Raw genomic sequence first — 27,754 nt, 5'->3', positions numbered from 1 at the left:
TACCAATACCATAATAATGCAATCCAATTCCAAAACCAAACTCCGACCCAGCGAGATTCAGAATAGCAATAAACAGAGCAATTGAGACACATGTTTTCATGAACGCCAGGGGTGTCCGAACATTTACCACAAAAAAAAAAAAAAAAGTAAAAACTCGCTAAAACCAATCTGTGTAATGTACCGTATTTTCCGGACCATAGGGCGCACCGGATTATAAGGGGCACTGCCGATAAACACACTTGCCAACCTTGAGACCTTCGAATTCGGGAGATTGGGTGGGTTGAGGTGGGCGGAGTTGGGGGGGGGGTTGTATACTGTAGCCCGGAAGGGTTAGTGCTGCAAGGGGTTCTGGGTATTTGTTCTGTTGTGTTTATGTTGTGTTACGGTGCGAAATGTGTTTGTCATTCTTGTTCGGTGTGGGTTCACAGTGTGTCGCATATTTGTAACAGTGTTAAAGTTGTTTATACGGTCACCCTCAGTGTGACCTGCATGGCTGTTGATCGAGTATGTCTCGCAGTCACTTTCGTGTGTATGCAGAAGCCGCATACAACATGTGACTGGGCCTGGCACGCTATTTGTATGGTGAAAAAGCGGACCCGTCGACGGGTGGTAGAGTACGCTAAAGGCAGTGCCATCACGGCACGCCCTTAATATTGTTGTTCGGGTGAAAATCGGGAGAAATTCGGGAGTATGGTTGCCCCGGGAGATTTTTCGGGAGGGGCACTGAAATTCGGGAGTCTACGGGAAAAATCGGGAGGGTTGGCAAGTATGCCAATGAATGGTCTATTTTTGACCTTTTTTCATGTATTAGGCGCATTAAAGGAGTCATATTATTATATTGTTTTCTGAATAGAAAACACTTCCTTGTGGTCTACTTAACATGTAATGGTGGTACTTTGGTCATAATGTTGCATAGATTATGTTATGATCCGCTGCCCGGATCATAGTCGGAGTTTTTCGAGTCACTTGTGTTTTCTGTTAGTTTTGGACTCCTTTAGTTCCTGTTTATGCACCTCTGAGTTTGTTACCATGGCTACGTATTAGTTTCACCCGCCTCTTGTGATCGGGACGCGCACCTGTTTGTAATCAGAGACATTATTTAAGACTGCCTTTGCCAGTCAGTCGGTCTGGCTTCTTTGTTTGCGTCACGCTACTGTTACGTACGTTTTGCTAGTCTCCTAGCACCCTGCTAGTGATCTCTAGTCTGTGCTAAGTAGTAGCCTTAGCTTCAGGTGCGATCGGCACCTTGTTCCGTCGGTTTGTTTTCTGTTTTGTACCTCTTTGAGTGTTAATTTACGATGAAATCATGTTCCTACCTGCAAGTCCTGTCCTGAGTCGTCCGTTTGCATCCTGGGAGAACAAACCTCGCAGTAAGCTGCAACCCCACCGTAACAGATGATGTTTTACAGATCATCTTCAAGCTGCTTTCTGACAGTCGCTTCAGGATGCAGCGTTTTGTGGGCGGTCTTATCTACGTGGCTCACCTTCGTCAGCGTCTTCTCCCCGTCATCTTTGTTGTAGCGGTGTAGCGTGCGAGGACGGGGGGGGGGAAGAAGTGTCAAAATGTGGAGCTAACTGTTTTAATGACATTCAGACTTTACTTCAATCAATAACGAAGCTGCATCTCCTCATCCGGAAACAATATGTATTTGTTAGGCGCAAAACGGCGCATCCTAAAGCGACTGTCAGAAAGTGGCTTGGAATTTTGAAAAAAAATCCTTAAAGGCCTACTGAAAGCCACTACTACCGACCACGCAGTCTGATAGTTTGTATATGAATGATGAAATCTTAACATTGCAACACATGCCAATACAGTTTACTAAAGTGCAATTTTAAATTACGCGCGAAATATCCTGCTGAAAACGTCTCGGTATGATGACGCCTGCGCGTGACGTCACGGATTGTAGAGGATATTTTGGGACAGCATTGTGGCCAGCTATTAAGTCGTCTGTTTTCATCGCAAAATTCCACAGTATTCTGGACATCTGTGTTGGTGAATCTTTTGTAATTTGTTCAGTGAACAATGGAGACAGCAAAGAAGAAAGCTGTAGGTGGGAAGCGGTGTATTAGCGGCCGGCTGCAGCAACACAAACACAGCCGATGTTTCATTGTTTACATTCCCGAAAGATGACAGTCGAGCTTTACCATTGGCCTGTGGAGAACTGGGACAACGGAGACTCTTACCAGGAGGACTTTGAGTTGGATTTGCAGACGCGGTACCGTGAGTACGCAACCAGAATGTTGCCATAAGCATTTTGTTTAATTTGTATGTGTAACGCAGTACGCAGCTGCGGCTTCCAAACATTTGATCGCTTGCCCGTACGTGCGTGCCGCTATGTGCATGTCACGTACGTAACTTTGGGGAAATATATGTGCTGTATGAACTTTACGGAGGTGAACGGTACTTTGGGCTGTGGGATTGAGTGTGTTGTGCGGGTGTTTGAGTTGTATTGGCGGGTTATATGGACATGTTTGTTATGCGGGATTAATTTGTGGCATATTAAATATAAGCCTGGTTGTGTTGTGGCTAATAGAGTATATATATGTCTTGTGTTTATTTACTGTTGTAGTCATTCCCAGCTGAATATCAGGTCCCACCCGCCTCTCACAGCATCTTCCCTATCTGAATCGCTTCCACTGCCCTCTAGTCCTTCACTCTCACTTTCCTCATCCACGAATCTTTCATCCTCGCTCAAATTAATGGGGAAATCGTCGCTTACCCGTTTAAATAAGAAAATCGCATTTCAGTAGGCCTTTAATATGGCCCTTTAGTGCGCCTTATAATCCGGTGCGCCCTATGGTCCGGAAAATACGGTTGTTGTTTTTTTTCAGGCCGGCCTATGCAAAAGTGCCAGAAAAAAACTACACTCACCCAGTTTCCGTTTGATACCGTCAAAACGTCACTGTAAGCATTATTGTGAGGATTTTGCAATGCAATATTTACAATACCGTTCCATCCCTAATTAATTTGTCCACAATAGTCGTGACGTCATCGCCGTCATCAAAAATATCGCAAGTTAAAAAACATGTAAAGAGTGGGAACATTTCCTCTCATTATTGTTAAAGACATGAATGCCTATCTTATTTTTTTTTATAAAAACAAGCAGATCTTGTTTTTATAACACTACATCTGTGATACGGGAGTATTTAAAGCGGGGGAATGTTGGACATCTGGCGGATGCTAGCTAGTTAACACGTGCGAGACAAAGTTATGTGAAAAATAACTTCTATTTTAGCCAAAGTTCGCCGGCTGAACTTTGTGTAGACCAATTCATGTTTTGTTTGTCAGGTACTTCAGGTGTAAACAGTGTCAATTTGCAGCGCCACAAAGAAATATCAGTCACACATTAAAGGCGCCGATATAGAATAGAATAGAATAGAAAGTACTTTATTGATCCCTGGGGGAAATTCAGCACCACAGTTCGCTCACAATAGACAATAAACACTTAGGTATTTTTTACATGTGAATAATATAAATACAGTCTATTATACAGCATTATTCACATGTGAATAATATAAATGCAGTCTATTATACAGCATTATTCACATGTGAATACTATAAATATAGTCTATTATACAGCATTATTCACATGTGAATAATATAGTCTATTATACAGCATTATTCACATGTGAATAATATAAATACAGTCTATTATACAGCATTATTCACATGTGAATACTATAAATATAGTCTATTATACAGCATTATTCACATGTGAATAATACAAATACAGTCTATTATACAGCATTATTCACATGTGAATAATATAAATACAGTCTATTATACAGCATTATTCACATGTGAAAACTATAAATATAGTCTATTATACAGCATTATTCACATGTGAATAATATAAATGCAGTCTATTATACATCATTATTCACATGTGAATAATATAAATGCAGTCTATTATACAGCATTATTCACATGTGAATACTATAAATATAGTCTATTATACAGCATTATTCACATGTGAATAATATAGTCTATTATACAGCATTATTCACATGTGAATAATATAAATACAGTCTATTATACAGCATTATTCACATGTGAATACTATAAATATAGTCTATTATACAGCATTATTCACATGTGAATAATACAAATACAGTCTATTATACAGCATTATTCACATGTGAATAATATAAATACAGTCTATTATACAGCATTATTCACATGTGAATACTATAAATATAGTCTATTATACAGCATTATTCACATGTGAATAATACAAATACAGTCTATTATACAGCATTATTCACATGTGAATAATATAAATACAGTCTATTATACAGCATTATTCACATGTGAATAATATAAATAGTCTATTATGCATCATTATTTACATGTGAATAATATAAATGCAGTCCCCGCCTTCCAGGGTCTTAAGACCCTGGAAGGCGGGTATGTAGTAGAATTTCTGACCTTTTGACCTATATTTCTTGTCTTTTAAGAATGTCTGCTCATTTTCAATTCTCTTGTATTTTGTGCCATTGAATGGACCAGTGGTGGGACAAAAGTGAATATTAAGTCGTGCCAACCTGTCTACAGAATGTGTTGACTGTCTAAAGGATTCGAGTTGTTATGGAACAGATAGGAAAAACAACAAGACATTGACACATTTAGATAACAAACAATGACGCACAAGAGACAGATAGGAAAAACAACAAGACATTGACGCATTTAGATAACAAACAATGACGCACAAAAGACATATAAAAAATGGCAGAAGACCGGAACTCGACAGTGATTTTGGCTTGTGTGTGTCTTGTTTGCTCCGGAGTGACATGTGGTCTGTCTGCACGGCCAACTCAATTCAACCTGCACTTCTGATAATGGGTAAATAAATTTGTTGTACTAAACTACTTTTGTTGCCTGTTTAAGCTTCGGACAATCCACTACAACAATATTATTCACATGTGAATACTATAAATATAGTCTATTATACAGCATTATTCACATGTGAATAATATAAATACAGTCTATTATACAGCATTATTCACATGTGAATAATATAGTCTGTTATACAGCATTATTCACATGTGAATACTATAAATACAGTCTTTTATACAGCATTATTCACATGTGAATAATATAAATACAGTCTATTATACAGCATTATTCACATGTGAATAATATAGTCTGTTATACAGCATTATTCACATGTGAATACTGTAAATACAGTCTATTATACAGCATTATTCACATGTGAATAATATAAATACAGTCTATTATACAGCATTATTCACATGTGAATAGTGTAAATACAGTCTATTATACCGCATTATTCACATGTGAATAATAGAAATACAGTATTATACCGCATAATTCACATGTGAATAATATAAATACAGTCTATTATACAGCATTATTCACATGTGAATAACATAAATACAGTCTATTATACAGCATTATTCACATGTGAATAATATAGTCTGTTATACAGCATTATTCACATGTGAATACTATAAATACAGTCTATTATACAGCATTATTCACATGTGAATAATATAAATACAGTCTATTATACAGCATTATTCACATGTGAATACTATAGTCTGTTATACAGCATTATTCACATGTGAATACTATAAATACAGTCTATTATACAGCATTATTCACATGTGAATAATATAAATACAGTCTATTATACAGCATTATTCACATGTGAATAGTGTAAATACAGTCTATTATACCGCATTATTCACATGTGAATAATAGAAATACAGTATTATACCGCATAATTCACATGTGAATAATATAAATACAGTCTATTATACAGCATTATTCACATGTGAATAATATAAATACAGTCTATTATACAGCATTATTCACATGTGAATAATATAGTCTGTTATACAGCATTATTCACATGTGAATACTATAAATACAGTCTATTATACAGCATTATTCACATGTGAATAATATAAATAGTCTATGCATCATTATTTACATGTGAATAATATAAATGCAGTCAATTATACAGCATTATTCACATGTGAATACTATAAATATAGTCTATTATACAGCATTATTCACATGTGAATAATATAAATACAGTCTATTATACAGCATTATTCACATGTGAATAATATAGTCTGTTATACAGCATTATTCCCATGTGAATACTATAAATAAAGTCTATTATACAGCATTATTCACATGTGAATAATATAAAAACAGTCTATTATACAGCATTATTCACATGTGAATAATATAAATACAGTCTATTATACAGCATTATTCACATGTGAATAATAGAAATACAGTATTATACCGCATAATTCACATGTGAATAATATAAATACAGTCTATTATACAGCATTATTCACATGTGAATAACATAAATACAGTCTATTATACAGCATTATTCACATGTGAATAATATAGTCTGTTATACAGCATTATTCACATGTGAATACTATAAATACAGTCTATTATACAGCATTATTCACATGTGAATAATAGAAATACAGTATTATACCGCATAATTCACATTTGAATAATATAAATACAGTCTATTATACAGCATTATTCACATGTGAATAACATAAATACAGTCTATTATACAGCATTATTCACATGTGAATAATATAGTCTGTTATACAGCATTATTCACATGTGAATACTATAAATACAGTCTATTATACAGCATTATTCACATGTGAATAATATAAATACAGTCTATTATACAGCATTATTCACATGTGAATAATATAGTCTGTTATACAGCATTATTCACATGTGAATACTATAAATACAGTCTATTATACAGCATTATTCACATGTGAATAATATAAATACAGTCTATTATACAGCATTATTCACATGTGAATAGTGTAAATACAGTCTATTATACCGCATTATTCACATGTGAATAATAGAAATACAGTATTATACCGCATAATTCACATGTGAATAATATAAATACAGTCTATTATACAGCATTATTCACATGTGAATAATATAAATACAGTCTATTATACAGCATTATTCACATGTGAATAATATAGTCTGTTATACAGCATTATTCACATGTGAATACTATAAATAGTCTATTATACAGCATTATTCACATGTGAATAATATAAATAGTCTATTATGCATCATTATTTACATGTGAATAATATAAATGCAGTCTATTATACAGCATTATTCACATGTGAATACTATAAATATAGTCTATTATACAGCATTATTCACATGTGAATAATATAAATACAGTCTATTATACAGCATTATTCACATGTGAATAATATAGTCTTTTATACAGCATTATTCACATGTGAATAATATAAATACAGTCTATTATACAGCATTATTCACATGTGAATAATATAAATACAGTCTATTATACCGCATTATTCACATGTGAATACTAGAAATACAGTATTATACCGCATAATTCACACGTGAATAATATAAATACAGTCTATTATACAGCATTATTCACATGTGAATAATATACATACAGTCTATTATACAGCATTATTCACATGTGAATATTATAAATACAGTCTATTATACAGCATTATTCACATGTGAATAACATAAATACAGTCTATTATACAGCATTATTCACATGTGAATATTATAAATACAGTCTATTATACAGCATTATTCACATGTGAATAATATAAATACAGTCTATTATACCGCATTATTCACATGTGAATACTAGAAATACAGTATTATACCGCATAATTCACACGTGAATAATATAAATACAGTCTATTATACAGCATTATTCACATGTGAATAATATACATACAGTCTATTATACCGCATTATTCACATGTGAATACTACAAATACAGTATTATACCGCATAATTCACATGTGAATAATATAAATACAGTCTATTATACAGCATTATTCACATGTGAATATTATAAATACAGTCTATTATACCGCATTATTCACACGTGAATAATATAAATACAGTCTATTATACAGCATTATTCACATGTGAATAATATAAATACAGTCTATTATACAGCATTATTCACATGTGAATAATATAAATACAGTCTATTATACAGCATAATATATAGATATAAAAGATTAAACATACAAACTATTAGGTAGCTAAAATATTAATATTTAATCAATGGTACAATACTATACATTGACTCTATTAGATTGCTAAAAATGCCAGGAGCTGATCAATAATCAATAATATACCAGTTTGCAGCTTTTTGAACACATCCTCACAAACTGCTTGTTTCATTTTGAGGAAGTTAGTTTTGGTGTTTTGTTGTTTGTTTTTATCGCTGCTATTAAGTGTCCCTTTTTTTTCTTCTTTTTTTTTTTTCACATAAAAAAAATACTTTTTTTTTTTTTTTAGCACTTTAACTGTCCTTGCTTTTAAAAGGACACCAGTATATTGGTGAGCAGCAAAGTTACAGTATAAATAAATATTTCAGTGTAATGAGTCATCTTTGTTGTTGGTAAGCACATGCCGAAAAAACACTCAAGCTGAATTTAAAAGTTGATGACTAAATGAGAGCGCTTTATAATCCAATTAGTGGCCTAATCATTACGATAGTCCATGACTTGTCGCGTACCAAATCAAATCCCATCTGAATTCTAAACAAAATAAACACATTTATTCTGTGTGATTTTGCAATGCAACTCTGAGTGACAGTGACAACAAGCGGCCCTAACGGTGTTCGTCAACACCGTTCAATTGAACACCGTTCAATTATTGTAACGTCTATCGAGATGCTTCGAGGACAGGAATTATATCGATCACTTTATTGAGCAAAACTGTTTATATTCGGACATAACCACACCAAAAACATGAGTAAAACACTTCTATCTCGAAAAACTAGTCATTTTCTGCCGTTCAAACTAGGCCAAAACCAACTTGTCATCTGTCACCAACACGCATACCACTAAGCCACTGGTGCGTTTATGGCCACACAAAAAGTCGGACAACTCAAACACCACACAAAGTTACACTATGACTCCTCAGTCATACATGTGCTTATTTTACTGTCATTTATTATTAATGTTAATTTATTGATATTAATCATGGAATGCTGTTACTAGAGAAAGTTACAGGAATGCACACTTCATCCTATGCTTACATTTCATTGTGCAACATGAGGATGTTTAAGGGGAACTAAATGTGATCTCTGAAAGGGGTACAAATGATTTCCAAAGCAGTGCTTTTGGTATAAAGTTAAGTTAGGTTAAATGAAAGTATTATTATTATTTTTATTAATTATTATTATTATTATTTATCTTACGGTATACATCAAAAATAATATTGAGCAAAATTTAATTGAAATATTGTCGATGTGGCCCTCCAGCAGTCTCGGGTTGCTCATGCGGCCCCCGGTAAAAATTAATTGCCCACCTCTGTTATACACACACCATAATAATACTGGTATGTTGAAGCACAGTACAATCCATCAAGCGGTGCGGCTTCATAGCTTACCAAAGTCCTACTAAAACATTTTTATACATTTTTGAGCGCCGTGTGTAATGTTCTATATTTTCAATGGAACATATAACATGTTGGTGGTGTTTACTTGAGTCATATGGCAGTCTACACTTATCTCTTATGTGTGACTGCCATCTACTGGTCACCAATGTTCCCTCTAATTGTTCATGTGTGTGAGCAAACACGAAAACTCCCTGAGCATTCAGTGGAGCACATATGAGCAACATCACACGTGGCAATACCAGCAGCACACCTGTCTCAAACCAATCTTTTATAATAACACTCAAATGAGAGGGGTCATTTTCATGAGATTATTTTGTAATATTAGTGATTTGGCCCACTTGTAATGAAAATAAAAGAAATCTTGTTTTTCATAAGCTATGGATTAGTATTGTACAATATGTCTGGGTGGTGGTCCTGCTTTGGAAATTATTTGTACCCCTTTCAGAGATCACATTTAGTTCTCCTTAAACATCCTCATGTTGCACAATGAAATGTAAGCATAGGATGAAGTGTGCATTCCTGTAACTTTCTCTAGTAACAGCATTCCATGATTAATGTCAATAAATTAACATTAATAATAAATGACAGTAGAATAAGCACACTGACTGAAGAGTCATAGTGTAACTTTGTGTGGTGTTTGAGTTGTCCGACTTTTTGTGTGGCCATAAACGCACCAGTGGCTTAGTGGTATGCGTGTTGGTGACAGATGACAAGTTGGTTTTGGCTTGGTTTGTACGGCAGAAAATGACTAGTTTTTCGAGAAAGAAGTTTTTTACTCATGTTTTTGGTGTGGTTATGGCCCAATATAAACAGTTTTGCTCAATAAAGTGATCGATATAATTCCTGTCCTCGAAGCATCTCGATAGACGTTACAATAATTGAACGGTGTTCAATTGAACGGTGTTGACGAACACCGTTAGGGCCGCTTGTTGTCACTGTCACTCAGAGTTGCATTGCAAAATCACACAGAATAAATGTGTTTATTTTGTTTAGAATTCAGATGGGATTTGATTTGGTGCGCGGCATATATTTGCTGTGGGCAGAGGACGCTTGAGCAGTGCGCAATTGCGCAGGCGCGCACCTTAGAGGGAACGTTGCTGGTCACACTTATCATTTCACCATGTACCAAATGGAATAGCTTTGAGGTCGGTAAGCACAACCAAAATGATTCTGTACATTAGGCGCACCGGGTTATAAGGCGCACTTATATGTACTCCTTGTATCACAATTAATAAGATAGTTGTCTGTCTGGTTCAGCTGGCCTCGGGCGTCTTTTCCAGTTGATTTTGGGTAGGTGGAAAAAAGTTTCTACCGCTGCAGGGTTTGTTAGCATAAGCACTTTTTTAATTGATGGTGATGCAGTTTCTTGGAGCTGTGTCCTCTTTTCCCCAGATACACAAAGCATATGATGGCAACACTGTGTTCCACTCAGTGCGGCAGAAGCACTCCATTTATGTGGTCACGGCTTGGCAAGCTTTCACATTTACACCTCCAAGTGATACATGTGCTGTATTGAACAGAAAACTAGAAAGCAGAACATATGCATAAGAATATCCGTTTTTCAGGGCCCCCGGTCGTGTTCTAGTCTCTGACGGGAGTAAACCCCTGTCGTTGTCATGGTGGACTCACGGTACTGATGGCGATGGAGATTTATCACCATTGAGGGAAATGCTCCAGCAAGCAATTAGTAGCAAAACTTGCATGACATTTTACCTCTGCCATCTGCTCAGTCTTAATTAGTCTAGGACTGTGATGTACGGAGAATAATGGAGAACCACTCTGAAAGTGTTCTCTGGAAGCCTCTCTGTACGTCGCTATGGAGTTTGAGTCAGGAACCATGAGGAGGAAATTACACTGAAAATACATTTACCACTCGTATTTTTATTTATTTATTTGGATTAGGACAATGCATATTCGTACAACATAGAGCAACAACGTAAATATGCCGGAGTTAGCACAGTAGCTCATTTTCATCCGTTGTCCTAAGGCAGGTTAATACAGCAAACCAGTGTTTTTTAACCTTTTTTTTAGGCAAGGCACATTTTTTCATTAAAAAATCCGGAGGCACGCCACCAGCAGAAAACGTTAAAAAATGAAACTCCACCAAGTCGTCGTGCCTTATTTTGAGTTTGTTGGTGTTTTTCTGTGCGTAGCGCTTTAGTTTCTTGTCTTGCGCTGTTATTTTGGTGGCCCCTTCCTGTCTTGTCGCAGTTTCATGTGTTCTGTTGCGTCGACCAGCTCTTCCTCCCAGGGAATCTAAGTTACTGGTCAAACCCAAGTTCTTTCGATGACATACATGCTGAGTAAGAAGGATCACCAAGACAGAATAGGAATATTATCAAGTTTTACTGAAAATTTCAGGAGATCAGCTTAACCAATACATTCATATCAGCTACTCTAGTTGATCTGACACTCACACGGAAGAGCCAACTTCTTGCTCATGAAGAAAGCCCCCACCTGTCCGGAAAGGAACACGGCCTCATGGTTCTACTACAGATAAGACAAAAGGGAGTATTCCATCTCCTACAGTGCAAGCCTTCAAGGTAGCACACATAGTTTACTTGCGGACATAAGATAAAAAATAGAAAGAGTACAAATGGAAAAACACTAGTTGTTTTAAACATGACTGAGTACAGAAGCTCTTAAACATATATGCATTCTCCACACTTCCTTTGAGCGCTATTCCGCGCACCTGCTTTGTGTCAGCAAGCAAGGCTATTTACGTTGTTGCTATCCTTCTTTGTGTGGACATTGTTGATTGTCATGTCATGTACGGATGTACTTTGTGGACACCGTAAGTTTTTGCTGTCGTCCAGCATTCGGTTTCTGTTTACTTTGTAGCCAGTTCAGTTTTACTTTCGTTTTGCATTTCCCTTCTCCTTTTGTTCATTTTTGGTTTAAGCATTACATACCTTTTTACCTGGTGCCTATCTCAGCTGCATTCGGGCGGTAAGCGGGGTACACCCTGGACAAATCGCCACCTCATCGCAGGCCAAATAATCACTTATGTAAATATTTAAACACAGTGTTACTGTTCAAACTGTGTGTCATGTTACAGTTACTAAAAGTATTAAATATGTGTCAGGTTCAAACACTGATGACGTCTATTAATCAGACAAGAAGCAAGGAACCATGCAGAGACAGAGTTCAATTTAGCTCATGAGGAGAACGCATAGAGCTGCACACTTAGTCACAGTCTCGCCCTACGCTCTAATGTTCAGCTCCCGCGTCCCTCTATTTATTCAGGAGTTCCACAGTCAACATCACTGAGGCCGCCTCTAAAAGGAGTGGTCACATATTGTCAGGTTCAAACACTGATGACATCTATTAAACAAGACAAAAAGGCAAGGAATCAAACAGAGACAGAATTAAATTTGGACTCAATTGAGGCGATAACGTGTCGACACTGTAACCTCTACAGTGTCACCCACGCTCTCTCGAAGAAGGTTTTCGTCTCCCCTTTTATTTAGATGTTCAATGTTTACGCAACAACACGTCTCAACAGGAACGGGGAATGGGGAGTATGTAAACGGTCATTGTTTTCGGTCACATTGAAGACAAAAAAAGAAGATCCCTCGGGCTTGGGCTCGTCCTGGATTCAGCTTGGGCAGGTTTTCGAGGACAATGGATAACTCCTCCCGTCTCATTCCATCGTCCACAGCGGAATCTTCCAAGCGTTTGGCTTGGTGCAACAAAGACAGCTTTTTGTCTGTTCATTGGGAACTCAGAACGGAAAGTTTTTTGATAATTTAAATACAAATTTTCTGACACATATATTATGCAAAGCAGGTCCAGTACGCACAATACGTGACAGAATGTGCTGGGGGCCTTGTGATTTCGCCTTGTCTCCGTCTTATGTCGTCTTATCTTCGTTGAGGTCGTTGAAGTCCTTGGCTGTTAGCGGGCTAAAACAAAGATAATATCTGCGGCTGAGGCCACCTCTCAGACAAGAAGTTCCGTCCAGCATCCTAAAGTTGTGTGATAATATATATACATGATTATTCTAACAATATGCTTCTTCAATAAAACCTCAGCCTTGTTTTTAATGAATATTCAGGCCTACCGCAATACTACATTTTAATGTTGGTCGTTATGGTGGTTCTTGGAAAAGCCAAGTTTTTTCTGAGGTGGTACTTGGTGAAAAAGGTTGACAACCGCTGTATTCGACGATTCGACTGCGAGGTTAGTCAAATCGTTGACTATTACTGAAGACAGCCCTCATTTTAACGTGGCATGAAATATGTACTAAATCGTTATCGGTCAACTGTTACTGCCAACATGAATATGTTGATGATATTGACTAAATGTTGGGTATTTTATATGAGCATTTATGTAACATATTGATCCTCTATAGCAGGGTTGTCAAACTCATTTTCATTGAGGGCCACATCGCAGTAATGGCCGCTTTTTTAATAATGAATTTACAATACGCATGTGGGTAATAACTTGTGATTAATCCAAATGCATATACATTTGATTATTGGATATTTTTTATGTATAACTTGCTTTGAAATCATAAACAAAGGTGACAAACTATTTGTTTTTAATCTCACAAAATATTTTTGCAATACAGTATATAATAACATAATTGGCATGTTTAGATAATATTAAAGGCCTACTGAAATGATTTTTTTTTTATTCAAACGGGGATAGCAGATCCATTCTATGTGTCATACTTGATCATTTCGCGATATTGCCATATTTTTGCTGAAAGGATTTAGTAGAGAACATCGACGATAAAGTTCGCAACTTTTGGTCGCTGATAAAAAAAAAGCCTTGCCTGTACCGGAAGTAGCGTGACTTCGCAGGTTGAAAGGCTCCTCACATTTCCGCATTGTTTACACCAGCAGCGAGAGCGATTCGGACCGAGAAAGCGACGATTACCCCATTAATTTGAGCCAGGATGAAAGATTTGTGGATGGGGAACGTGAGAGTGAAGGACTAGAGTGTAGTGCAGGACGTATCTTTTTTCGCTCTGACCGTAAATTAAGTAAAAGGGCTCATTGGATTCCACACTCTTTTTCTATTGTGGATCACGGATTTGTATTTTAAACCACCTCGGATACTATATCCTCTTGAAAATGAGAGTCGAGAACGCGAAATGGACATTCACAGTGACTTTTATCCCCACGACAATGCATCGGTGAAGCACTTTAGCTACGGAGCTAACGTGATAGCATCGTGCTTAAATGCAGATAGAAACAAAAGAAATAAGCCCCTGACTGGAAGGATAGACAGAAGATCAACAATACTATTAAACCATGGACCTGTAACTACACGGTTAATGCTGTACCGCCTGTCGAAGCCTAGCAATGCTGTTGCTAACGACGCCATTGAAGCTAACTTAGCTACGGGACCTCGTCAGAGCTATGATAAAAACATTAGCGCTCCACCTACGCCAGCCCTCATCTGCTCATCAACACCCGTGCTCACCTGCGTTCCAGCGGTCGACGGCGCGACGAAGGACTTCACCCGATCATCCGTGCGGTCGGCGGCTAGCGTCGGATAGCGCGTCTGCTATCCAAGTCAAAGTCCTCCCGGTTGTGTTGCTGCAGCCAGCCGCTAATACACCGATCCCACCTACAGCTTTCTTCTTTGCAGTCTTCATTGTTCATTAAACAAATTGCAAAAGATTCACCAACGCAGATGTCCAGAATACTGTGGAATTTTGCGATGAAAACAGAGCTTTTTGTATTGGATTCAATGGTGTCCAAATACTTCCGTTTCAACCATTGACATCACGCGCATACGTCATCATACATAGACGTTTTCAACCGGAAGTTTAGCGGGAAATTTAAAATATCACTTTATAAGTTAACCCGGCCGTATTGGCATGTGTTGCAATGTTAAGATTTCATCATTGATATATAAACTATCAGACTGCGTGGTCGCTAGTAGTGGCTTTCAGTAGGCCTTTAAAGTTTAAAATATGTATTTTTTTTCTGTCAAATTTGAAAGAACGAATGCATTTAGTAAAAAAATGCCTAAAAAAAGAAGTATTTTATTGAAGCCCATTCTTTGCAGGCTTATATAGAATGATGCGGCCTTGAGTTTGACACCTGTGCTCCTATAGAATATGATTATATTTGATTACAACCATGTTTGCTCATAATTTGTGTATTTCCTTGCAGGTCAGACGTTTGTGAAAGGAGAAGTGTCAGTGTTTGAAGATGATGTCCATGCAAAGTAAGTGTACGCCAATAAATCATGTATCACACATTGCCAATATACACTACCGTTCAAAAGTTTGGGGTCACATTGAAATGTCCTTATTTTTGAAGGAAAAGCACTGTACTTTTCAATGAAGATAACTTTAAACTAATCTTAACTTGAAATAAATACACTCTATACATTGCTAATGTGGTAAATGACTATTCTAGCTGCAAATGTCTGCTTTTTGGTGCAATATCTACATAGGTGTATAGAGGCCCATTTCCAGCAACTATCACTCCAGTGTTCTAATGGTACAATGTGTTTGCTCATTGGCTCAGAAGGCTAATTGATGATTAGAAAACCCTTGTGCAATCATGTTCACACTTCTGAAAACAGTTTAGCTCGTTACAGAAGCTACAAAACTGACCTTCCTTTGAGCGGATTGAGTTTCTGGAGCATCACATTTGTGGGGTCAATTAAACGCTCAAAATGGCCAGAAAAAGAGAACTTTCATCTGAAACTCGACAGTCTATTCTTGTTCCTAGAAATGAAGGCTATTCCACAAAATTGTTTGGGTGACCCCAAACTTTTGAACGGTAGTGTACATGTGGTGGTGGGGGTGTGGCCAATATGACATCATGATTAATTTAACTGGCAATGATGCATGTATTTTCTTTAAAAAGGCTCAACAAATGTTATATATACAGTATAGAGCAAAAGTTTGGACGCCCCTTCTCATTCAATGCAATGTTTTCTTTATTTTCATGACTATTTACATTGTAGATTGTCACTGAAGGCATCACGACTATGGATGAACACATGTGGAGTTATGTACTGAAAACATGTTTGTATTCTAGTTTCTTCAAAATAGCCACCCCTTTGCTCTGATTACTCTTTTGCACACTCCTGGCATTCTCTCGATGAGCTTCAAGAGGTAGTCCCCTGTAATGTTTTTCACTTCACAGGTGTGCTTGAAGCTCATGGAAAGAATGCCAAGGGTGTGCAAAGCGGTAATCAGAGCAAAGGGTGGCTATTTTGAATAAACTAGAATATAAAATGTGTTTTCAGTTATTTCCCCTTTTTTTTGTTTAGTACATAACTCCACATGTGTTCATTCATAGTCGTGATGCCTTCAGTGACAATCTACAATAGTCTATAATAGTCATGAAAATAAAGAAAACACATTGAATGGGAAGGTGCGTCCAATCTTTTGGCCTGTACTGTATATTCAAAAATAATATTAGTTGTAAAATGTAACACAGGCAGCATTATATCACGCCCTCCCTGAATGCTGGAATATAGTTTGTCAAATATGTGTAAAAAAGTCATTTTAAATGAGATATAAAAATAATAACTTGAGATGGTTTATTGATATTCTCTACAGCGAAGTCACTGTAAAACTAAGCGGACAAAAGAAAGTATACGCATATACAGACGAAGTGCACATACATGTCGGAATTATGTTAAATTAATAATACAGTTTGGAATTAAACTGGAGAAAATCAATACAATTATACAGAATGATGGTTGGCTGTAATGTTGCTAGCTTAAAGCTATATGGTATATTACACCAGCTCATTAGCAGGCTAATCGCATGGCACATACTGTAAACTATTATTATTATTATTATAAAAAATTATTTCGAAACTTTTCGTTTCTTTTTGATACTTTTCTAAATAAAGGGGACCACAAAAAGTTGGCTTTATTTTAACCAAAAAATCTTACGCTACATTAAACATATGTTTATTTTTGCACATTTTTCCTTAAATAAAATAGTGAACATACAAGACAACTTGTCTTTTAGTAGTAAGTAAACAAACAAAGGCTCCTAATTAGTCTGCTGACATATGCAGTGACATATTGTGTCATTTATACACCTATTATTTTGTCAAAATTATTAAGGACAAGTGGTAGAAAATGTATTATTAATCTACTTGTTAATATATGCTTACTTTCTCTTTTAACATGTTCTATGTACACTTCTGTTAAAACGTAATAATCACTTATTCTTCTGTAGTTTGGATACTTTACATTAGTTTTGGATGATACCACAAATCTGGGTATCAATCCGATACCAAGTCGTTCCAGGATCATACATTGGTCATATTAAAAGTCCTCATGTGTCCAGGGACGTATTTCCTGAGTTTATACACATAATATACATTTTTAAAAAACAAATGAAGATGTTGTGAATCCAAAAAATGTCAATGTAATCATAGTAGTATCGACTAGATACGCTCCTGTACTTGGTATCATTACAGTGGATGTCAGGTGTAGATCCACCCATGGCATTTGTTTACATTTTGATGCGGGTGAGCTACGGTGTGTAGTGAAGCATGTTTAGCTATTCCTCGTCCTGCAGGGATGATACTTGTAAGAAACTTACTTTATTGGTCGCCATGGAGACCAGGATTAGTGATTTAGAAGTAGCTAAAACACTGGCGACTGCGGATGGACATTAGCCGCTAGCCATGTCTTAAAGCACCTCTTCCTGAGGAAGTTTCAGTGTTAATACTTCACCCTTGTCTTTAGTTTTTAAGCCAAAATGCGTCCATTTTTCTTTGTCTGTTTACACACTGTGTCTGTTTGTAAGTACTCCGTGATTGTGCGCTGCCGAACATGCCGACATCACGCCGTGACGAGGACGAGGGCGCGGGGGAGGTGGAGTACTGGTACTTTTCAGAGGCGGTATAGTACCGAATATGATTCATTAGTATCGCGGTACTATACTAATACCGGTATACCGTACAACCCTAGTGTAGATAGATAAATAATGATTCACACTCATACCTATGGACGATTTAGAGTTTACAGTTAACCTAACATGCATATTTTTGGAATTTGGTTAGTTTATTTCGAACATGAACCCACTTACAGCATAACACAGCACACAATTTCAAATAATTTCACTTTACATCATGTCCGAAAAGGAGTAGGGAGAACAAAGCTTATTTAATCAAGTCAGCCACCAAGTGGTAGGCCAGGTGAACTGACAGAGAGGGGTCAGCGGATGCTGCAGCGCATAGTGCAAAGACTTTCTGCACAGTCAGTTGCTACAGAGCTCCAAACTTCATGTGACCTTCCAATTAGCCCACGTACAGCACGCAGAGAGCTTCATGGAATGGGTTTTCCATGGCCGAGCAGCTGCATCTAAGCCATACATCACCAAGTGCAATGCAAAGCGTGGGATGCGGTGGTGTAAAGCAGTGGTCCCCAACCTTTTTGTACTTGCGGACCGGTCAATGCTTGAAAATTTGTCCCACAGACCGGGGTGGGGGGGAGGGGTAGTAAAAAAAATTAATAAAAATTATTATTATTATTTTTTTTTTTTGTCGAAAAGAAATTCAATCATGTGTGCTTACGGACTGTATCCCTGCAGACTGTATTGATTTATATTGATACATAATGTATATATTGTGTTTTTTATGTTGATTTAATTAAAACAAACAAACAAACAAAAACACTTTTTTTTTTTTTTTTTTTTTTGGTCATAAAGAAATACAATCATGTGTGCTTACGGACTGTATCCCTGCAGACTGTATTGATTTATATTGATATATAATGTATATATTGTGTTTTTTATGTTGATTTAATTAAAACAAACAAACAAACAAAAAAACTTTTTTTTTTTTTTTTTTTTTGGTCATAAAGAAATACAATCATGTGTGCTTACGGACTGTATCCCTGCAGACTGTATTGATTTATATTGATATATAATGTATATATTGTGTTTTTTATGTTGATTTAATTAAAACAAACAAACAAACAAAAAAACTTTTTTTTTTTTTTTTTTTTTGGTCATAAAGAAATACAATCATGTGTGCTTACGGACTGTATCCCTGCAGACTGTATTGATTTATATTGATATATAATGTGTATATTGTGTTTTTTATGTTGATTTAATTAAAACAAACCAACAAAAAAAAAACCTTTTTTTTTTTTTTTTTTTTTTTTTTTTGCTCATAAAGAAATACAATCATGTGTGCTTACGGACTGTATCCCTGCAGACTGTATTGATTTATATTGATATATAATGTATATATTGTGTTTTTTATGTTGATTTAATTAAAACAAACAAAAAAACAAAACAAAAAAAAATGTATTAATATTATTTTTTTGGTCATAAAGAAATACAATCATGTGTGCTTACGGACTGTATCCCTGCAGACTGTATTGATTTATATTGATATATAATGTATATATTGTGTTTTTTATGTTGATTTAATTAAAACAAACAAACAAACAAAAAAACTTTTTTTTTTTTTTTTTTTTGGTCATAAAGAAATACAATCATGTGTGCTTACGGACTGTATCCCTGCAGACTGTATTGATTTATATTGATATATAATGTATATATTGTGTTTTTTATGTTGATTTAATTAAAACAAACAAACAAACAAAAAAACTTTTTTTTTTTTTTTTTTTTTTTTTTGGTCATAAAGAAATACAATCATGTGTGCTTACGGACTGTATCCCTGCAGACTGTATTGATTTATATTGATATATAATGTATATATTGTGTTTTTTATGTTGATTTAATTAAAAAAAAAAAAAAAATATATATATATATATATATATATATATATATATATATATATATATATATATATATATATATATATATATATATATATATATTTATTTATTTTTTGGTCATAAAGAAATACAATCATGTGTGCTTACGGACTGTATCCCTGCAGACTGTATTGATTTATATTGATATATAATGTATATATTGTGTTTTTTATGTTGATTTAATTTAAAAAAAAATAAAATAAAATTAAAAAAAAATTCTTGTGTGGCTGCGGTCCACAGACCGGTACCGGGTTGGGGACTACTGGTGTAAAGCACGTCGCCACTGGACTCTAGAGCAGTGGAGACGCCTTCTCTGGACTGATGAGTCACGCTTTTCCATCTGGCAATCTGATGGACCAGTCTGGGTTTGGAGGTTGCCAGGAGAACGCTACATTTCGGACTGCATTGTGCCGAGTGTGAAATTTGGTGGAGGAGGAATTATGGTTGTTTTTCAGGAGTTGGGCTTGGCCCCTTAGTTCCAGTGAAAGGAACTTTGAATGCTCCAGGATACCAAAACATTTTGGACAATTCCATAGGATGGCACTTCAAGTTCATACGTGAGTAAAGGCAGGTGGCCAAATACTTTTGGCAATATAGTGTATGTCCGGCTTGGCAACCCGAGAACAGTTTTGATTTGGGCTTACATGCTAAACAACTCAAATGACTGCTTTACCCAGACTAGTGTTGTAACAATACCAATATTTTGGTACCGGTACTAAAATTATTTCGGTACTTTTTGGTACTTTTCTAAATAAAGGGGACCACAAAAAAAATTGCATTATTGGCTTTATTTAAACAAAAAATCTTAGGATACTATAAACATATGTTTCTCGTTTCCTTTTTAAACACAAATACGTAAAGTTGAGGGCATTTCACACCATTTTAAAGTGAGATAGAATAGAGATTATTTACTTTAGTCCTCACCATTTTTAAATTACTTTGTGGAGCGTTTTTATTGTTACTTAAAGGCCTACTGAAAGCCACTACTAGCGACCACGCAGTCTGATAGTTTATATATCAATGATGAAATATTAACATTGCAACACATGCCAATACGGCCGGGTTAACTTATAAAGTGACATTTTAAATTTCCCGCTAAACTTCCGGTTCAAAACGCCTTTGGAGGATGACGTATGCGCTTGACGTCGCGAGGTCAACGGAAGTGTTTGGACCCTTTCGGACACAATACACAAAGCTCTGTTTTCTTCGACAAAATTCCACGGTATTCTGGACATCTGTGTTGTTGAATCTTTTGCAATTTGTTTAATGAACAATGGAGACAGCAAAGAAGAAAGTTGTAGGTGGGATGGGTGTATTAGCGGCTGGCTGCAGCAACACAACAAGGAGGACTTTGTTGGATAGCAGACGCTAGCGCCGGCGACCTCACCTTGACTTCGTACGTCTCCGGGCCGCCGACCGCATCGTCGATCGCTGGAACGCAGGTGAGCACGGGTGTTGATGAGGGCTGGCTGGCGTAGGTGGAGCGCTAATGTTTTTATCATAGCTCTGACGAGGTCCCGTTGTTAAGTTAGCGTCGTTAGCAACAGCATTGCTAGGCTTCGACAGGCGGCATAGCATTAACCGTGTATTTACATGTCCAGTGTTTGGTTCGGTGTCTCCTGATAGTAGTATTGTTGATCTTCTGTCTATCCTTCCAGTCAGGGATTTATTTATTTTGTTTCTATCTGCATTTGAGACAGATGCTATCACGTTAGCGCATGCTAAAGAGCTTCGTTGATGTATTGTCGTGGAGATAAAAGTCATTTTGAATGTCCATTTCGCCTTCTCGACTCTCATTTTCAAGAGGATATAGTATCCGAGGTGGTTTAAAATACATCCTTCCTTTTTCTCTCTTTCTATCCCCTCCTGCTCCGGCCCGGCTGCACCAAATGATAATATAAATACATTTAATAAAGTCAAATACAAATAAGGCAACAAGAGAAGTATCCTACACTTCTCTTTTGTAAAGTAAATCTGAACAGCCGATATGGGCATCTACATCTGCTATATGATTTGCCCGAGAAGCTGGGCAGGACATTAAAAAAATAAATAAATAAATAAATAAATAAATAAATAAATAAATAAATAAAATAAAATACAAATCCGTGATCCACAATAGAAAAAGGAGAGAGTGTGGAATCCAATGAGCCAGCTTGTACCTAAGTTACGGTCAGAGCGAAAAAAGATATCTCTTGAACTGCATTCTAGTCCGTCACTCTATCGTTCCTCATCCACAAATCTTTCATCCTGGCTCAAATTAATGGGGTAATCGTCGCTTTCTCGCTCCGAATATCTCTCGCTCCATTGTAAACAACGGGGAATTGTGAGCAGCACTACCGCTTGTGACGTCACGCTACTTCCGGTACAGGCAAGGCTTTTTTTTTTATCAGCGAGCAAAAGTTGCGAACTTTATCGTCGATTTTCTCTACTAAATCCTTTCAGCAAAAATATGGCAAAATCGCGAAATGATCAAGTATGACACATAGAATGGATCTGCTATCCCCGTTTAAATAAAAACAATGCATTTCAGTAGGCCTTTAATAGCCACAAAGCCAATGTTACCTCCAATCACACTAAGTTCCCAGAGCTGGATACCATTTATTCAGCTGAATGACTCATGTGAAGAGGGTTGTGGGAAGTTAAACAGCAGAAACGTTATCGCCTCACAACACAAACGTGCAATTTGAATACGACATATGGAAATAAAACTTAAATGGAGCTCTTTAAACATAATGAGCGTAAAAGGGTTGGGTGACTTATGTCTGCAGACTGTTTCTAGGGGTAGTCGTGTGTTCTTATCTTAGTTAGAGTGTGGCTGCCCACACAACGGTCCGGCACTGTCCGTCATCAGGTTCAAGGTTCAGGGTTAAAGATCGATCCTTGTCCAAGGAAAGAAAAACAGCTACACTAAGTGTAGAGAATGTACAAAACCAGTGAAGTTGGCACGTTGTGTAAGTCGTAAATAAAAACAGAATTTGCAAATCCTTTTCAACTTATACTCAAGTGAATAGACTGCAAAGACAAGATATTTAAAGGCCTACTGAAAGCCACTACTAGCGACCACGCAGTCTGATAGTTTATATATCAATGATGAAATCTTAACATTGCAACACATGCCAATACGGCCGGGGTAACTTATAAAGTGACATTTTAAATTTCCCGCGAAACTTCCGGTTGAAAACGTCTATGTATGATGACGTATGCGCGTGACGTCAATCGTTGAAACGGAAGTATTCGGACACTATTATATCCAATACAAAAAGCTTGGTTTTTATCTCAAAATTCCACAGTATTCTGGACATCCGTGTTGGTGAATCTTTTGCAATTTGTTTAATGAACAATGAAGACTGCAAAGAAGAAAGCTGTAGGTGGGATCGGTGTATTAGCGGCTGGCTGCAGCAACACAACAAGGAGGACTTTGACTTGGATAGCAGACGCGCTATCCGACGCTAGCCGCCGACCGCATCGATGATCGGGTGAAGTCCTTCGTCGCTCCGTCGATCGCTGGAACGCAGGTGAGCACGGGTGTTGATGAGCAGATGAGGGCTAATGTTTTTAGCATAGCTCTGTGAGGTCCCGTAGCTAAGTTAGCTTCAATGGCGTCGTTAGCAACAGCATTGTTAAGCTTCGCCAGGCTGGAAAGCATTAACCATGTAGTTACATGTCCATGGTTTAATAGTATTGTTGATTTTCTGTCTATACTTCCAGTCAGGGGCTTATTTCTTTTGTTTCTATCTGCAGTTAAGCCCGATGCTATCACGTTAGCTCCGTAGCTAAAGTGCTTCGCCGATGTATTGTCGTAGAGATAAAAGTCACTGTGAATGTCCATTTCGCGTTCTCGACTCTCATTTTCAAGAGGATATAGTATCCGAGGTGGTTTGAAATACAAATCCGTGATCCACAATAGAAAACGGAGAAAGTGTGGAATGCAATGAGCCAGCTTGTACCTAAGTTACGGTCAGAGCGAAAAAAGATACGTCCTGCACTGCACTCTAGTCCTTCACTCTCACGTTCCTCACCCACAAATCTTTCATCCTGGCTCAAATTAATGGGGTAATCGTCGCTTTCTCGGTCCGAATCGCTCTCGTCTCGCTGCTGGTGTAAACAATGCCCCTTCAACCTGTGACGTCACGCTACTTCCGGTACAGGCAAGGCTTTTTTTTATCAGCGACCAAAAGTTGCGAACTTTATCGTCGATGTTCTCAGCAAAAATATGGCAATATCGCGAAATGATCAAGTATGACACATAGAATGGATCTGCTATCCCCGTTTAAATAAAAACATTTCATTTCAGTAGGCCTTTAATGTTCGAACTGAGAAATATATATTTTTTGCAAATAATCATTTACTTAGAAATTGAATGGCAGCAACACATTGCAAAAAAGTTGCCACAGTGGGCATTTTTACCACTGTGCTACATGGCCTTCTTTTTAACGACACCTCGGTTAACGTTCGGGAACTGAGGAGACACATTTTTGAAGCTTTTGAGGTTGAATTTGTCAGGGTTCAAACACTGATGACATCTATTAAACAAGACAAGAGGCAAAGAATTAAACAGACAGAATTAAATTTTGAGCTCAAATTGAGGAGAAACGTGACGACCTGTAAGCTCTTACAGTGTCACCCACGCTCTTGCGAAAGATTGTACTCCTCCTTCTTTATTTGACTTCTCCGACCACATGACCACAGCTGCTTCCAGAGGGAAGTGGGTCGTAACGGCGTTGCTTTGGTCACCGAACAGTTTCAAAAGAAGAGGTCGTGAAATAGTTGAAAAATTATGTCGCGCCTGGAGGGGGATTCTGGTCCTGTTTCCTCTTCGCTTTTATAGTCCTTAGGTCAGACAATATCTTTCTGTTTGATTATAATACATGAAAGTGGAGTTTTACGAGGCCTTAATCTTGGTAGGTTCCAAAGACAGCTTTTGTCTTCTCACCAGACCCTCAATGTAACACAAAGTTTTTGTGATAACTTACAATTATTCTAACAGAACAGTTGTTCAACAGTCCGGGGGTCTCCCTTGTGCTATTTTAGGCTTCATAATGCGCCACACATTTTCAATGTCTGGACTACAGGCAGGCCAGTCTAGTACCCGCACTCTTTTACTATGAAGCCACGTTGATGTAACACGTGGCTTGCATTGTCTTGCGGAAATAAGCAGGGGCGTCCATGGTAACGTTGCTTGGATGGCAACATATGTTGCTCCAAAACCTGTATGTACCTTTCAGCATTAATGGTGCCTTCACAGATGTGTAAGTTACCCATGTCTTGGGCACTTAATACACCCCCATACCATCAAACATGCTGGCTTTTGATGTAATCATAGTAGTATCGATAGATACGCTCCTGTACTTGATATCATTACAGTGAATGTTAGGTGTAGATCCACCATGGGCCTTTGTTTACATTTTGACGCCGGTGAGCTACGGTGTGTAGTTAAGCATGTTTAGCTATTCCTTGTCCTGCTAGTGATAATTAATACTTGTAAGAAACTTACTTTATTTGTCACCATGGAGGCGAGGATTAGGATTAGAAGTAGCTAAAACACTGCGACGGCGGATTGGACGTTAGCCGCTAAGTAGCTAGCTTTGTCTTAAAGCACCTCTTCGTGAGGGTGTTTCAGTGTTATAACTTCACCTTTATCTTTAGTTTTTAAGCCAAAATGCGTCCGTTCTTCCCCTTTTCTGTCTACACACTGTCTGCTTGTAAGTACTCTGGGATAGTGCGCTGCCGAACATGCTCCTCTGCTCGTAAACCAGCAATGAGACGACGCGCCGTTCATTCCAATAATAAAAAAAAGGGGGGTGGGGGCAGTACTTTTTAGAGGCGGTATAGTACTAAATATGATTCATTAGTATTGCTGGTACTATACTAGTACCCGGTATATACCGTACAACCCTAACTGCAGCGTGTTTCTGTTTGGATTTATGCCAACATATAGATATACAAACCCTGTTTCCATATGAGTTGGGAAATTGGAATTCTTTCCCATTCTTGCTTGATGTACAGCTTAAGTTGTTCAACAGTCCGGGGGTCTCCCTTGTGCTATTTTAGGCTTCATAATGCGCCACACATTTTCAATGGGAGACAGGTCTGGACTACAGGCAGGCCAGTCTAGTACCCGCACTCTTTTACTGCTTGGCATTGTCTTGCTGAAATAAGCAGGGGCGTCCATGGTAACGTTGCTTGGATGGCTCCAAAACCTGTATGTTACCTTTCAGCATTAATGGCGCCTTCACAGATGTGTAAGTTACCCATGTCTTGGGCACTAATACACCCCCATACCATCACACATGCTGGCTTTTACACTTTGTGCCTATAACAATCCGGATGGTTCTTTTCCTCTTTGGTCCGGAGGACACTTTTGATTGATTGAGACTTTTATTAGTAGGTTGTACAGTGAAGTACATATTCTCGTACAATTGACCACTAAATGGTAACACCCGAATAAGTTTTTCAACTTGTTTAAGTCGGGGTCCACTTAAATTGATTCATGATACAGATATATACTATCATATATACCTATCATCATAATACAGTCATCACACAAGATAATCACATTGATTATTTACATTATTACAATCAGGGGTGTGGAGGGAGGGGGTGGGGGGGGGTGGTTCGTCCACAGTTTCCAAAAACAATTTGAAATGTGGACTCGTCAGACCACAGAACACTTTTCCACTTTGTATCAGTCCAACTTAGATGAGCTCAGGCCAGCGAAGCCGACGGCGTTTCTGGGTGTTGTTGATAAACTGTTTTCGCCTTCATAGGAGAGTTTTAACTTATAATAATAATAATAATACCTGGGATTTATATAGCGCTTTTCTAAGTACCCAAAGTCGCTTTACATGTTAAAAACCCATCATTCATTCACACCTGGTGGTGGTAAGCTACTTTCATAGCCACAGCTGCCCTGGGGTAGACTGACGGAAGCGTGGCTGCCAATTTGCGCCTACGGCCCCTCCGACCACCACCTATCATTCATTCAACATTCATTCATTCACCGGTGTGAGCGGCACCGGGGGCAAGGGTGAAGTGTCCTGCCCAAGGACACAACGGCATGGTAAGAGGCGGGGAGCGAACCTGCAACCCTCAGGTTTCTGACACGGGCGCTCAACCCGCTACGCCATGCCTGCCCCTAACTTGCACTTACAGATGTAGCGACCAACTGTAGTTACTGACAGTGGGTTTTCTGAAGTGTTCCTGAGCCCATGTGGTGATATCCTTTACACACCGATGTGGCTTGTTGATGCAGTGCAGCCTGAGGGATGGAAGGTCACGTGCTTAGCTGCTTACGTGCAGTGATTTCCGGATCGTCAAGTCCCGGGGCCTCGTTATAAAACCGTGCGTGGATTCCGACGGTAAACGTTGCGTAATCCAGTGTTTTTCAACCTTTTTTGAGCCAAGGCACGTTTTTTCATTCAAACAATACAAAACAATACAAAACGTTTAAAAAAAAGAAACTCCACCAGGTCGTCGTGCTTTAATATGAGTTTGTTGTTGTTTTCCTGTGTGTAGTGTTTTAGTTCCTGCCTTGCGCTGTTGTTCAAGTTAAAAGTTAAAGTACCAATT

At 37.6% G+C, this 27,754-nt stretch overlaps 1 protein-coding gene across 2 annotated transcripts in view; it reads left to right on the top strand.

Annotated features, from left to right (window-relative positions):
* The window catches only part of jupb (junction plakoglobin b), a 251,361-nt gene that overhangs the window by 104,262 nt on the left and 119,345 nt on the right, over nucleotides 1-27,754 (top strand). For both annotated transcript variants that reach the window (XM_062036727.1, XM_062036726.1), the window contains exon 2: nucleotides 15,589-15,643. In XM_062036727.1, coding sequence (XP_061892711.1) covers nucleotides 15,628-15,643 — 16 coding nt within the window. In that variant the 5' untranslated portion in view covers nucleotides 15,589-15,627. The remainder of the gene's footprint in view (nucleotides 1-15,588; nucleotides 15,644-27,754) is intronic.

The sequence above is a fragment of the Entelurus aequoreus genome, linkage group LG25 (genome assembly GCF_033978785.1).
Source record: "Entelurus aequoreus isolate RoL-2023_Sb linkage group LG25, RoL_Eaeq_v1.1, whole genome shotgun sequence".
Lineage (NCBI taxonomy): Eukaryota > Metazoa > Chordata > Actinopteri > Syngnathiformes > Syngnathidae > Entelurus > Entelurus aequoreus.
The sequence above is the reverse complement of the archived record's forward strand: the minus strand, read 5'-3'. Positions and strand labels throughout refer to the sequence as shown.